The sequence below is a fragment of the Hyaena hyaena genome, unplaced genomic scaffold (genome assembly GCF_003009895.1).
Source record: "Hyaena hyaena isolate Hyena2069 unplaced genomic scaffold, ASM300989v1 scaffold_167, whole genome shotgun sequence".
Classification (NCBI taxonomy): Eukaryota; Metazoa; Chordata; class Mammalia; order Carnivora; family Hyaenidae; genus Hyaena; species Hyaena hyaena.
Genome location: NW_024080798.1, coordinates 219977 through 233698, shown reverse-complemented (window position 1 = coordinate 233698; position 13722 = coordinate 219977). Strand labels below are relative to the sequence as shown.

Sequence of the window (13722 nt, the reverse complement as noted above, 5' to 3'; positions counted from 1 at the left end):
CCGAATCCCAAGCAGGCTCCATACTGTCCGTGCCGAGCCTAACGTGGGGCTCGATCTTATGAACTGAGAGATCAGGACCTCAGCGGAAATCAAGAGTCAGACACTTAACTGACTGAGCCACCCAGGTGCCCCAAATTCAGCCGTTTTTAAAACATAATTGTGTACACTTATATTAAAAACAAAGGTGACAGATACTCAGAACTTATCACTTCATAATTACTTTCCTGTGTTTCACTATTATCTGTGCTCTTGGATTTCTTTCATCTGTTAACATCCATGTGGTGGAAATACCATAGATCATCTACTGCTCTCCATCTCTTCCCAGCCCCAATAGTAGCTCAGAATCACCCACGGCAAGATTGTTTCCACTATGGAAACTGGCAAATGTACACCTTTATGGATTTGATTTATTACTCTTTGAAAGTTTGTAGTGTTTTTGTCTGCCTCTGATGGCTCTTGCATTATTTTAACTTTGCTTTATGGTCACTTAACATACTTTTCTTATAACTCTACTCGTATATGACTTCCTTCATCCAGGAGGAGTTTCTTATTTGTATACGTGTCCTTTCCCTGAAAGCTCTAAACAGTTCCTTGCATATAGTAGACTGTCTTGTCTAGAGTGCTGAGGCTGCTATAATGGAATACCACAGACTGGGTGGCTTCAACAGCAGACATTATTCCTGGACAGTCTTGGGGGCAGGAAATCCAAGATCAAGGTCCCGGCAGGGTTGGTTTCTGGTCAGACATCTCTTCTTGGCCTCTGGATGATTGCCTTCTGGGTATGTCTTCACATGGCCTTCTCTATCTCTCTCTCCCCCTCCCTCCCTCTGTGTGTGTGTGTGTGTGTTTGTGTGTGTGTGTGTGTGTGTGTGTGTGTGTGTGTTTCTCTCCTGGTGTCTCCTTCTCTTCTTATAAGGACTTTGCTTCTTTCTGGTTACAGCCTCACCCTTCTGACCTCCTTTAAATGGAATCATCTCTTTAAAGTCTCTGTCTCCAAATACAATCATATTGGCGGTTAGGGGTTCATCACATGAATGGGGGGCACAGTTCACTTCAGAACATAACATAGATGTTTGTCACTTCTGCATTTGATTGCCTCAAAGCTAAGAAATAGAGCCTTTATTGTGCCCTGCTTCTGGACCAGTTGCGTTATATCATTTGAGCCACACTGCAGTATGTTAAGGGAAATATTTTCATCCCCATTTTATGGAGGGAGTTACTGACTTTATAAGAGATAAAGTAACTTGCCCAACTATGTACAGATTGGGAGTGTTCAATTCGATATTCAGACCCAAACAATGTGACTCCGAGGCCCAAACACTTACCACTATAGGAAACTACTCTCCTCCCTTTTCCGTACATATGTATGGGTATATTTTGTCTAAAGGCAATATTGAAACGGTTACCAAAAAAAAGTTAGCAACTGCTGGGGAATTTTTAGCAGGGCCTGTATGCAAATGTGTAGACATTCTGCAAAGAATGTTTTGGTCAAATCGGGGAAGGGGAGTCTTTATGTAATTGTAGTTTAAGGGAGAAGTGTTTAAACCCCAGTTCTTTGATTTCTGAGACCTCTTCTTTAAGACAGGATGAAATAACTGTCAGGGAATGCTCCAAACTAAATGAAAAGTATTTCCTAACTAAACAGTTAAGTTTAATACTCTAAAGAAAAGATTTTAAGAGCTTAAGGGTTTGGAAAGAGAGCGAGTATGTGCAGCTAGCAGGGCCTATAAGCAGAACAGCTCACGTGATTTGGGATTACCAGGAGCTGCGGAGGACTAATGTGATTATTTTCCTTAATTTGAACAAAGTCAATTCAACTTGAAAGACAGTCCCCGACTCAAATGCAAATGGGTGTTGGTTTGGCCCCTTCCTCTTAAAGAAACAGTCCCTTGGCAGTTACTCCATTCTTCCTTGTGGCCTCTCCTCCATCCCCCCACCCCAGGAATGATAAATGACAAGCAAGTGCTTTGATAGGGTGACAGGGGAGCTCTGCGAGTTTTACTCTGGCTCCTCCGGGAGCCTCACCTGTGTATTCTCTTGCTCCATGTCTGAGTCCCAGTCCTTCGACAAACCGGAAATGCAGAAGGATGAGATTGGAACACAGCATGCATTCACTCAGCAAACATGTGCCGAGTACCTGCTAGGCACAGGACCCTTGTCTGGGGGTATATAGTGAACCAGATCCCGGGTAGTCACATTCTAGAGGAAAGAGAGAGAAAACGAACTAGTTAAGTATGCATCCGCATATGGTAAGTTCGCCGAAGAAAAGCAGGTTAAGGGGTTACCAGTTTCACCACTACTGACATTTTGATCCAGATTTTCCTTTACTGTGGAAGCTATTGTATGCACTGTGGGAGTTTTAGCAGCATCCCTGCCCTCCACCCACTGTATGCCAATAGCACACCATGTTTGCACACGCACACATGCTCACTCCAGTTGTGACACCCAAAAATGTCTCCGGATATTGCTAAATAACCCCGGGTTGGGGGGATCAACATTAGCCCCAGTTGAGCAGCCCTGGTCTCGAGACTAAGAGGTGGGGGGTGCTGCTTTATTAGGGTAGTCCTCTCTGATGAGGTGACCTTTGAGCAAAGACTAGAGGAAGTGAGGATGAGTGTCACATAAATATCTAGGAGGAAGAATGTTCCTGGCAAAGGGAATAGCTAGTGCAAAGGCCCTGAGGTGAGAGGAATATCAAGGAGGCCATTGGGAGTGGAACCGGACCCTAGGAATATAGTAAGCGATATGATCAGCCAAGTGTTAAGGAGGCATGATCATGATCTTTATAGGGAAGACTTTGGCTTTGAATCAGAGAGGAATGGGAAGTCAAGAAAGGTTTGGAGAAGAACAGTGACATGACCTGGCTAATATTCAAATAGGGTTATTCTTGCTGCTGAATAGAGAATCAGCTGCAGAGGAACAAAGGTGAAAGACAGAGTCCGGAAGCAACCATGGCACTCATTCCAGTGAGCTCTTAGTTGTGCCTCAACGGTCCTATAGCAGTGGGGGAAAGTGACTGGATTCTGGGTATGTTTTGAACCTACATCAGACATGGCTTCATGTTTAATCTCATTGGGAGAAGAAAGAAGGGGAGGGTAGTCTTTGAAATATTGAAAATACCTCAAATGAGCTTTAATTTCTGATTTTCGATCCTAATCCTATGGGAGTTGAAGCATGATGGAGGAACTGTGTAGGTATTAGGTATTAGACTGTTACTTCCTACATTACTTCCTGAGTAAACTAATTAAATCTATAACGTGGGTCTCCGAGAGAAAAGGAAAGGAGCCAAACTTGGTACAATTTTACCTCTTAGATGCCACTTAACACCACTTTCCTCCCATTGCTTGGGTAATGAAATTCTGGCAAGTGGGGGCACAGTGAACAAATGGGCCCTCAGAAGCAGCCCATCACCACTCACTTATAGCTGTAATGCTACCCAGGTGTTCTCCAGGCCTCCATTTCAGAGCTCGTGAGCACTTGTCGTAAAAGCCACCATGTGCCGTGGATTCAAGCGGCACCTCTCCCTTCCATAGCACCTGCCTTCCGAGACCTCAGGCATTTTCTAGATATTGCCTCCCTGAATTGAGGTAGATTAACGGAGGTTCTAAGCTTCTCAAACTGCAGGAGAGGGAAAATAAGAAATAAAGGTCCAATCTCCTAGTTAGTCTCTGGGTTAAGATGGGCTTTTATAAAGCCCTTCAAGTATGTCAGCCCACATCAGAGATTACACGTCAGGCGTTTTTGCCTTCACCTTGTGGAGTCAGGTCTGCCTTCCTCTTAAGTCGGTGGTTCTCTTGATGTGGAGTGAGGTACTTATTAAGAATTCTGGGCTTTTTCAGACCCTGAAGAATGAAAATGGGGATAATGTTGAATGAGGGCCTCCAGTGATTCTGCAGTATGCTAACATTGGAGAACCAGGGCTATATCATTTAAAAATGGCAGTCCGTTCCTAGTAACTGAGACTGTAAATAAAGAAATCATTTCTGGGGCGCCTGGGTGGCTCAGTAGGTTGAACGTCTGACTTTGGCTTAGGTCATGATCTCACAGTTCATGAGTTTGAGCCCCATATCGGGCTCTGCTCTGACAACGTGGAGCCTGCTTGGAATTCTCTCTCTCTCCCTCTCTCGCCCCTCCCCTGTTCGTGCTCACTCGCTCTCTCTCTCTCTCCCCCAAGATATATAAACTTTAAATTTTTTTTAAAAAAGTCATTTCTTTCTCTCATTGGTAAAAGAAGTTCGGAGATAGGCAGTCCAGAGCTGTTAGGGTGTTCCATCGTATAATAAAGAGCTTCATGGTACAAAATGGCTGCTGGAGCTCTAGCCATTGTTTTTACATTCCAGACAGGAAACTCCAAGTAGGGGGGATGGGCAAAAAAGACCTTTGCCAACTGCTTGGCCTCTTTTAAAAGAGCTCTCCTAGGAGTCACCAGCTATGTGTCATTGGCTAGAATTTATTTGCATGGCCACTCATAGCTATCAGGGCGTTGCAAAAATATTATTCTAAGTTGGGCATATTGATGCTTTAAGTAAAATTTTTGATATTCTTATTAAGGAAGAAAAGGAAAATGAATGTGGGTAGACAGCCCTCTCTGCCATAACTCCCTTAGACCATCATTCCAAGGGGTTGTGAAAGACAGTTTAATTCAGGTTACATCACTTCTTCACTATTGCCTTTTCATTTTGGACTATATGTTGGTTATTTTATGGAGAACACCAAAGGAAAATGTGTTCATCATACATGTGGTCAGTCATACTTCCTGGGAATCTACTCTGTTTTTTTCCGTTTTTTCCCATCGATCTGCCAGTCTCTTTTTTCCTTGATAAAGGCCAAGAATCCACACACACACAAAAAAAGGGGGGTGGGGGGGAGAAGATGAGGAAGCCAACTCCAAAATTGGCTTTTCCACCTTATAGCCCCATCTAATGTGATGCTCAGTCTAATGAGTACAATGTACCAACCTCCAGGGTGTGGAGAGGGTCCGTGAGATAACCGTGTATAAAAACACGTTGCCCATCAGAGCCACTAAATAAGTAAATAAATACATTCACTGACCCCTTCCTTCATCTAGATGGTAAGCGATAGTTGAATCTAAGATCAACCAAGAATATCTGACTTCTTTGTTGGGTTCTCACTCTTAAGAAAACCTGGATACTTTGGATACAGAAAATGTCCTGCCCCAAAATGTGAGCACTTGGCCCTTAGAATCTCTCATCCTCGCCATAGCTGGTGGTATCCCTCTTCTTCAGCATATAAGCATATAGGTAGGCATGGCAAGAGTCACCTGCAAAATTATGTCATACTAGACAAGTTCTCTCCCCTCTTCTGGGCCTCCTTGGTCTCTTTGAGAGCAGAGGAATATCCTCATTTACCCGGCAGCCTCATGAGGTTGGCTGTTGAGGGAAAACACTCGCATGGCTCCACAACTCTCAAAATGTGCTCCCTGGCCCACCAGCAAGGGCATCACATGAGATGGGGGTTATACACATGGAAACCATCGGCACCCACCCCAGTCCTGCCGAGTCAGAAATCTATGTTTTAATAAGCCTTCCAGGTGGTTCTGGTGCCAGCTAAAATTTGAGAACCACCGCTCTACATTAAGCACTTTGCACGCTTTGTCTTTTTTCAATTAGCACACTTTTCTCTCCAACGGGGAGTCATTTGACTCCCTCCCTTCTGTCTCTGCCCAAGCAGAAATGCTGTGAAATGTGCAGCTCCTTCTAACAAACCCAATCTTTCAAACTGGGCGAGGCCTTACTTTGTAGATTTTATTTGCACACTGACTAAAGCTCTTACAATCCATCTTGACAGAGGCTGAAATTATTGCCAAACCTCACAGTTGGGAGTGACACCTTAAATAAAGGCCTTCAGCGATTTCATTTTCATGAGCCAGTTGATTGTGTTCAAAGTGCTTTTATTTGGGGGAAGCGTACCTCGTACACCTCAACCCAGGACAGTAGCACAAGGCATATCTACCTGAGTGATGAACAAGTGGAACAAAGTTTCTAGCACAGCCCACAGTCCCGCTTTCGGAGAGCGATACTCCATACACCCAGGAGGAAAAAGTGATCACCATACCAGGGAATAGCTTGGTAATGGCCCTTGTTGACAAAATTCTATTGGGTTTGATTATATACTCGTGAAAATTAACAAGGGAAACATTGTTGGATGAAAATGAGCAATCTCCAGTGTTTTCAGGGGTGGTGCCAGATTTAATTTTTGCACTGCCAGAAAGTAGACTAAATATTTTCCCCTCACCGTTGGTTTGCTCAGTGTTTGTTTTGGGCTACACAGGAGTTTTACTCTGGAGGATGCCGGAGGGAACTCGAGGCAGCAGTTCTGTGTGCAGCCGGAGACAGATTGGGAATGAAGAGAGGCATTTCTCCATCATTCCCATCACTGTTGCTCAAGGAAGAGCTTGGAAGATCCAGCTCTTGAACACCAGGAGGGGACACGGAAGCCGAGTGGTGGAAGGACCCCTGAAAGGAATTGAAGGACCAACTCATTCCCCTTCCTCAGAGCAAGCCCATCGCCTACCATGTGACCGCGGGAGGCTTTGCGAGGTTGTTAATTAGTATTAGCTGCCCTGCTGTGATCATGGTGCATTGTCCTAGCTAAGTTTTTAAGTCATCCGCCGAGCTGTCGACTGCCTTCTGAGAAATTATTTTTAGTACATTCTGTATTCAAAGAATTACTGAATGCTGGTAGAAAGGACACCTTTTCAGCAGTGGTGATCAGTGTGGGCTTGAAATAGAAAAGGCAACACGAGATTCCCAGCCAGGGGAGATAGAGCGGTGTTCTCAAGGAGTAGTCACGGCCTCTGTTGACCTTGGAATTCTAAGTCTTTAGGATGGATGTCGGCACATCCAGGTATTTGTTGAGCCCACCGTCTCTGGGCTTCTCCAGCCACAGCTGCCTCTGCTTCTGCCCCGGCCCAACTCCTTTGTCTTCAGTCTTGAAGCAGGGTGGAACTTCTCCAATCCAGTCTGCAGGTGTGGACCTGGCACAAGGCTGGGTAAGCAGGGTCCTTCTCCGGCGATTTCGACATTGAGCAAAGTGAGTCAGTCTAGGATGGACTCAAAATGAGGTTGTGTAAATTCAGGGAATTTACACAGGCTATGGGAAGCCTTAAAATTGGAGAAGCCCAGGGACCGATCTGCAGGAGAAGGAGACTAGAGCAGAGCTCAGAGGACGCTGGGCATAGAGGGATGAGAACCCCTCGCCAGGTGCCTTCCAGGTGGGGGTTCCAGTTCCTCATGAGGCCCTGCTACACCGCTGGGTTTCTCCAGAGAACATCACATCATCACAGTAATTTGTGTCTTTTTCCCTCCGAAATCAAACCAGCTTAAATAGCATTTTCCCCCTTGTAGCCTTCTTTCTTAGACTAAGGTACCTGGGGGCCTCGGGGTGTGGTCTCACTCTGCAAGCTAACAGTGTTGCCGTACCTCTGAAAATGGAAAAGAGAGGCCAGGAAAACCTAGAATGTTCCCTTTGGAGCATGTGGGCTGCATACCAGACTCCCCACTATGTATTCATGTTATTTATTGTTTTGAGAGCCAAGTACCCAGCCTTCATGCTCATTTAATTGCCATGCTCTGTGATAAGGATTCTCAGAGGTCAGGAGCACAGAGATGAGAAGTGACAGAGCCACGCAGGAGGGCTCAGATCTGCCTGGCCAAGCTGCAGAAGAGGCGGGGAAGGGGCACCTGGGTGGCTCAGTCGGTTGGGTGTTGGACTTTGGCTCAGGTCATGATCTCACAGTTCGTGGGTTCGAGCCCTACGTTGGGCTCTGTCTGTGCTGGCAGCTTGGAGCCTGGAGGCTGCTTTGGATTCTGTGTCTCCATCTCTCTGCTTTTCCCCTACTCGTGCTCTCTCTCTCTCTCAAAAATAAATAAACATTAAAATTTTTTGAGCAAAAAAAAAAAGCAGGGAAGATTCCAGTTGGGGTCAGCCTTGGACAGGATCTGCAAAGGCTCAGCTCAAGGGGTCACAGTCACAGGAGCTCTCAAGGATGCCTGGGCTCTAGGCAGTGAAGAGGGGCATGTGAGCAATGAGGGGCAATTCAGGAGACGCTCCATCAAGCTCAGATTGGACTGATATCAAGCATCCACTGTGATTCCTTTCTTATTACCGTCTCTCCCTAAGGTTCTGTCTTCAGGGTAGGATTTGTGAAAATGTCAAAGGGATACTGCAGCAAAGGCTTTGCTCCGAGCATCCTCTTGATGTGGGAGGTAAGGCCCCTTCCCCAAGACACAGGCCTCTCCTTTCTGCCTGCACTTACCTGCTATAGTGTCTGGTGCACGGATTCCTCTGAGCACAGAATGGTGTGCCAATCTCTGATGGGCCCGTGGCCAGCTCCTAATCCCAAATAACTAGTGATCCGGGCTTTCATTGCTTCTCAGAGAGAATGCCGGTAACCTGTGGGCTGCTTTCAAAACCCAGAGCCCTTCCTTCCCTTCCAGAATGTGGCTTCCTTCCAGGTCGCTCTAGACAAGGCGTTGCAGGGCCCTGCCTCGAGGAACCACCCAGTCTGTGACAAGCTGGCTGTATAGTTGCCCTCTGGGTTTGCCAAAGACTGTGATAGTCACCCATGCTGGTGAATGGTTACAACCGTTTTTTATGAAAATAAAGGTGGTTCTCACCTTCAAGGCCTTATTCTCATCCCTACCCACACCCCGTGCTTTAACAGCTATGATTTACTTTCTGGAGATCAAAGTAGACGGAGCTTTTTAACTCTTTGCCCAGCATTCCCCAAACATAGTTTCGTGTCCAGTACTCCCTAAACTCAAGGGAATTAGACCAAGTTTGTGGGGTGGAACAAACAGAATGAATTTAGAACAAATAGGATGAATTTAGAGCCACACGTCTTGTGTCTTCTCTGTCTTGTTGAATGAATGCCTTGTTTCTCAAGAGCTGGTTGTGATGCTAGGAGATAGTGGAAAAGAATTTTCCATGATGTCATCTGAGCTTGTGAGGTTTGTTTTTTTGTTTTTTGTTTTTGGCTTCTCCTATATAATAGCATACCTTCTGTTTTGGGCAGTTTTTTCTTACCCTAGCTTTGCATACATCAGGAGAGTAGAATGTCTGTCCCCCCCCCCCCGGGGAAATTTAGATGTTTACCCAAGTCTTTGTTAGAGTTGAATGAGCCTCAGAAAGTGCAAGAATGTGTCCTAACAGTTTTAAAGAGGGGCATTCTAGGATGTGCAAAAATACTCATGTTAATGACAATTGTTAATTACATACTCAGTATCCCAGATTTCGTGACTCTGTTTTCTGACAGACGTGAGCTACTGCCTGCCCTTACAAAGCGCTCAAAACCTAGAGGGCTTTTCACGTAGGAGGAGGCTGAGGGACCCAGCAGCTCGCCAAGTGCCAGAGTCTTGCTCTGGCCCTGGTGTGAGGCAGGCACTGACACATCCCTTTGGCTAGGGAGGCGCATGCCGGAGACGCACAGGGAAAATGGTAAAGTTGCTCTCTGGGGGGGGGGGAGCCTGACGACAAAGCCCTGCCAGCGTCTCTGCCGAATTCCCTTCTTCTAGGAAAGTTTGCTGGCTTTGTTTTTCCCCTTGCAAGAGCGGGAGAGCCCCAAGGGAGGGGTGATTTGCCCCACTCTTTCTCCAAGGATGAGTCTGCCTGCTTGCAGTGAGAAGCGCATATGCTGTTGAGTCTCAGAAGGGTGGAAACAACGGGAAGTAGGCTGTGTCCTGCTGCCGGAATGAGCTTCCCAGGCAGGGGGACTGGGCAGGTGGTTTGAGTAGTGGGCGTGTAAAGTGATCCCTGTCTTTCCATCCCTCAGGTTCACCAGTACTATAGCTGTCTCCCAGAAGAGAAGGTTCCTTATGTCAACAGTCCTGGAGAGAAACTTCGAATCAAGCAGCTCTTACACCAGCTGCCACCACATGACAATGAGGTAAGGGGCTCGCGGGGGCCTTAGGAAGACTGTTCGTGGACGCTCCTGTGAACTGTCACCTTCTTCATAAATCAACATGCTGTGATCAGTCAGATCTCCAAGAAAAACTCGGGTGCATTCGTTGTAGGCTTTAGCTTCCTTAATTAGGGCCAAGAGAAACTGCCCGACACTTTCTGGAGAGAGCTACGAAAAGCAGATCTCATTACGGACTGGATTTTCCTCTCGGCCTGGCACTGCTAGCTAGTGTGGGGTAACCAGGGAGCCCTAAAAGTTAAAAGCTCAAGTCCAGGTTTTCTTAGTTGAATATGCTGGTTGCTGGAGTCTCTTAGCTGATTGCAATTCGCTGGGCCAGTTCAAGCCCGGCACAAACCCTGAGATTCTCTGGAATTTTCAGCAGCGTTTCATGTTAAATGAGCGTGCGAGTTTTCCACATTATGCTGCCATAGAAATCACATGTCCAGATTTGCAGCTCTTGAACGTCTGTGTTTTTCTCGTTGAAAGGCCATCTTGCTGGGTCACCATTTATACACGTGGAAGAATGGCTTGCAGAGCTGTTCTTTTTTTCTGAACCCAGACACCGGATGCTGTAAGCAGACCTTTCTTAGCTCCGAAGTCCGATTGCTCATAAAGGGAAATACGTGACTATGCCTTTAAAAGTTCATCCTGCTTGAGGGGTTTAGGTTTATAAACTAGAAATTAATTTTCAGTATCTGGTTTTTAAAAATAGTCCTCATCCAGAATGGACTTGTCCGCCTCACTCTGACTGTATTTGAAACAATAACATAATTTTACACTGAAAGGAGAAATAGCTCCTTTAGAGAGCTGGACCCCAGCTTTCTACTGAGGGGTCTCACCCACAAGAGGATCTCCGGGGAAGGGAGTAGCTACTACTTTATTGTTTATATTCCCATATTTGGATCAAAAGGGATCATTCAGATGCCTCAAAAATAAATGTGAGTAAGTGAAGCAAAAGCTTAAAAAACTGAAGCATGTCCCTAGAAAGAGAGCCAGTTTTCTGGGCTCATTTGGACTTCATAAAACAAATAGAAACATTGTTTCCTCTTTCAAAGCTGAGCATTAAGCCCTGTAACCTGATGCCCAGGTAACTGATTTGAAAGTGAAAATGCGGGTTTTTACAAGCAGGAGAGGTGTGCCTTTCTTTAAAAGCACATCCATAAAATATCAGCAGTGTTACCATATATTCTGGGCTGTTCGGGTCACCGCAGTGTCCTCGGAGCCATCCACAGGACTTTTTTTTTTTTTTACTCTTTTTTTTTTTTTTACTTGATAGAGCAAGGCTCTCTGTTTTCTGCTGTTAATGATTGATCCCATTTACAGTCAACTGTAGCTTCATGAAAAGAGACCATTCAAATTCTTTCTTCCTTTTGGTGAGATTTCCTTACACGTGACCCGGAGGGGGCAGATTTTGCCCATTTGACATGGCCCTTTGGAGGACAAAGAGTGATTCTGAAGTCAATATTTGATCATTTGTCTTCCGCCCAGATGAAACCGTTGAGATAATACAGAGGCGCTGGTTTTCCAATTAGGGTGTAGCTGTCTTGATTCACAAGTTTCTCGAACCATCATAGAACCCACCATCTGAGCATTTCACCCACTGTTTCTTGATGTTCCCATTTCTCAAAAGTCAGACAGCTGGCGGATTTAGTTCCATGGATCCCAAAGGGTGACAGACACACACCTTTGGGCGCTACACAGACATGGTGGTGACTGAAAAGGGAACCAGGTAACGAGAGAGTCCCTCTATGAAAGTGTACTCCACTCCTTGTGACTGAGCGGTTGAATAGCACTGGGGAATTCAGTCTGGGCTATTCGTTTCCTTACATCTCTCCAATTCCTGCCAGTCTTTACTTGTAAGTGACTGCATTACAAGTCTCTGCTTTAGGGTCTCCCACAAGCAGAAGTAGCTAGAATCCAACAACACACTTTCATTCTTGCACTGTTTAGTTTTAGGGTCACCTTCTGATTTTGGTAGGTAATACTGACTTTTAATTTGTAGTCATAATATACATTATTTTTTTAATGTATTCAAGTTAAAAAAAAAAAACCTGAGTTTGTTTTAAAAACAGTATTAAGAGGGGCACCTGAGTGGCTTAGTCGGTTAAGCATCTGACTTTCGCTTAGGTCATGATCTCGCGGTTCGTGGGTTCGAGCCCCACGTCGGGCTCTGCGCTGACTGCCAGCTCAGAGCCTGGAGCCTGTTTCAGAGTCTGTGACTCCCTCTCTCTCTGACCCTCCCCTGCTCACACTTTCTCTCTCTCTCTCTCTCTCTCCTAGAAATAAATAAAAATATTTAAAAAATAAAAAAACAGTATTAAGTAAGTAATAGTTCAGGACCAAGGCAGAATTCCCATTATGTGTGTTAATAAGGGGAGAGCCTGGGAAATGGTGGATTTGAGTGTCTGCAAGTGTCCCTTCCTTCATTCTGTGAGTTTCTGTATTTAACAAGAAGGAGGACTGCTGATGCAAGTTGATGGATTAGCCATAGCCCAGTGGGCAGCCATTTTCCCTCCTGCACACGGGAAATCACGCAGGGCCTTCCGTGAAGCAGCAGCCATACCTCTGGTCCAACTCCTTAGCCTCAAGCTTTTGGTTTGGTTCTCCATTTTTGCAAAATAAGATGTGGGAACAGAAGTTGTGAGCTGCTCTGGCTTGCTAGCGTGGAGCCATCCATGGGTTCAAGGATCACTCACGTGGGCACATGGAGGTGACTATATTGGGACCCTACAAATCCATTTGAAGAGTCACCGCATTCTTAAAGAAGGAAAATGTCCCTGATGTTGACTAGCACCAGAGCTGTCCCACGTGATGTGGATCTTAGTGTGACTGAGAGCAGGACAGTAAGGATGAGGAACAGTTCCAGACCTTTAGCCTACTCATGACGTGGACTCTGGGGTTTGGTGCCTCTCACTGTCTGCTATCTTAGGTAGAGACTCCCTTTAAATGGCCCCGAGCCTTCTGATGGGACCGTGCAGACCAGAGCTGTACAGCAGAATGGGAGCGTGTTTAACGAGAAAACTCTGGGGCATGGGCTTCAGAAGTGCCACGGAGCAAGGGCGACAGCCACCATGCCACTCTCTGTGTATGTTCAGGTTCGATATTGCAACTCCCTGGATGAGGAAGAGAAGAGGGAGCTAAAGCTCTTCAGCAACCAGCGGAAACGGGAAAACCTGGGACGAGGGAATGTCAGGCCCTTCCCAGTCACGATGACAGGAGCTATTTGTGAACAGGTGAGTGTGGAATCCAGGGAGGGAGGAGGGATCGCTCGGGCCTCCTTGCATGTGTCCATATGTCCAACAGTTCTTTTATTGAGCGCCTACTGTGTGTCACCCGCACAGGTCTAGCTCTTGGGGATACAGCGGCAAAGGACTTGAAAGCTTGGTTTTGCCCTTGTGAGGTGTTTCAATTCTAGGGGAAGAAGTCAAACAATAAAATAAAGAAAAGAAAAAATATAGCGGGGAAGGAGGCTTCAGACACTGTGGCTCTGAGGAGGTTGTAGCTTTCAAGATGGCGGCTGCACCAGCAGCCGCTTGGAACGGGGCTTCTGGGCAGAGGTTCCCAGGAACTGAGGGAGGGGGTTCTGCATCTCAGTAGGTGGAGGAAACAGGCAACTCAAAGGCTTTGAGGCATTTATTTTTTTTAATGTTTGTTTATTTTGAGAGAGGGACAGCACAAGTTGGAGAGGAGCAGAGAGAAAGAGGGAGACAGAGAGTCCCAAGGAGGCTCTGTGCTGATGCCGACGCAGGGCTCAAGCCCACAAAACTGCGAGATCATGACCTGCGCCTAAACCAAGAGTC

General features: G+C 46.1%; 1 protein-coding gene across 3 annotated transcripts in view; it reads left to right on the top strand.

Moving 5' to 3' along the window:
- Positions 1–13722, top strand: part of PRICKLE2 (prickle planar cell polarity protein 2) — a 331485-nt gene that overhangs the window by 263852 nt on the left and 53911 nt on the right. For all 3 annotated transcript variants that reach the window (XM_039240077.1, XM_039240076.1, XM_039240078.1), the window contains 2 exons: positions 9794–9907; positions 13018–13155. In XM_039240077.1, coding sequence (XP_039096008.1) covers positions 9794–9907; positions 13018–13155 — 252 coding nt within the window. The remainder of the gene's footprint in view (positions 1–9793; positions 9908–13017; positions 13156–13722) is intronic.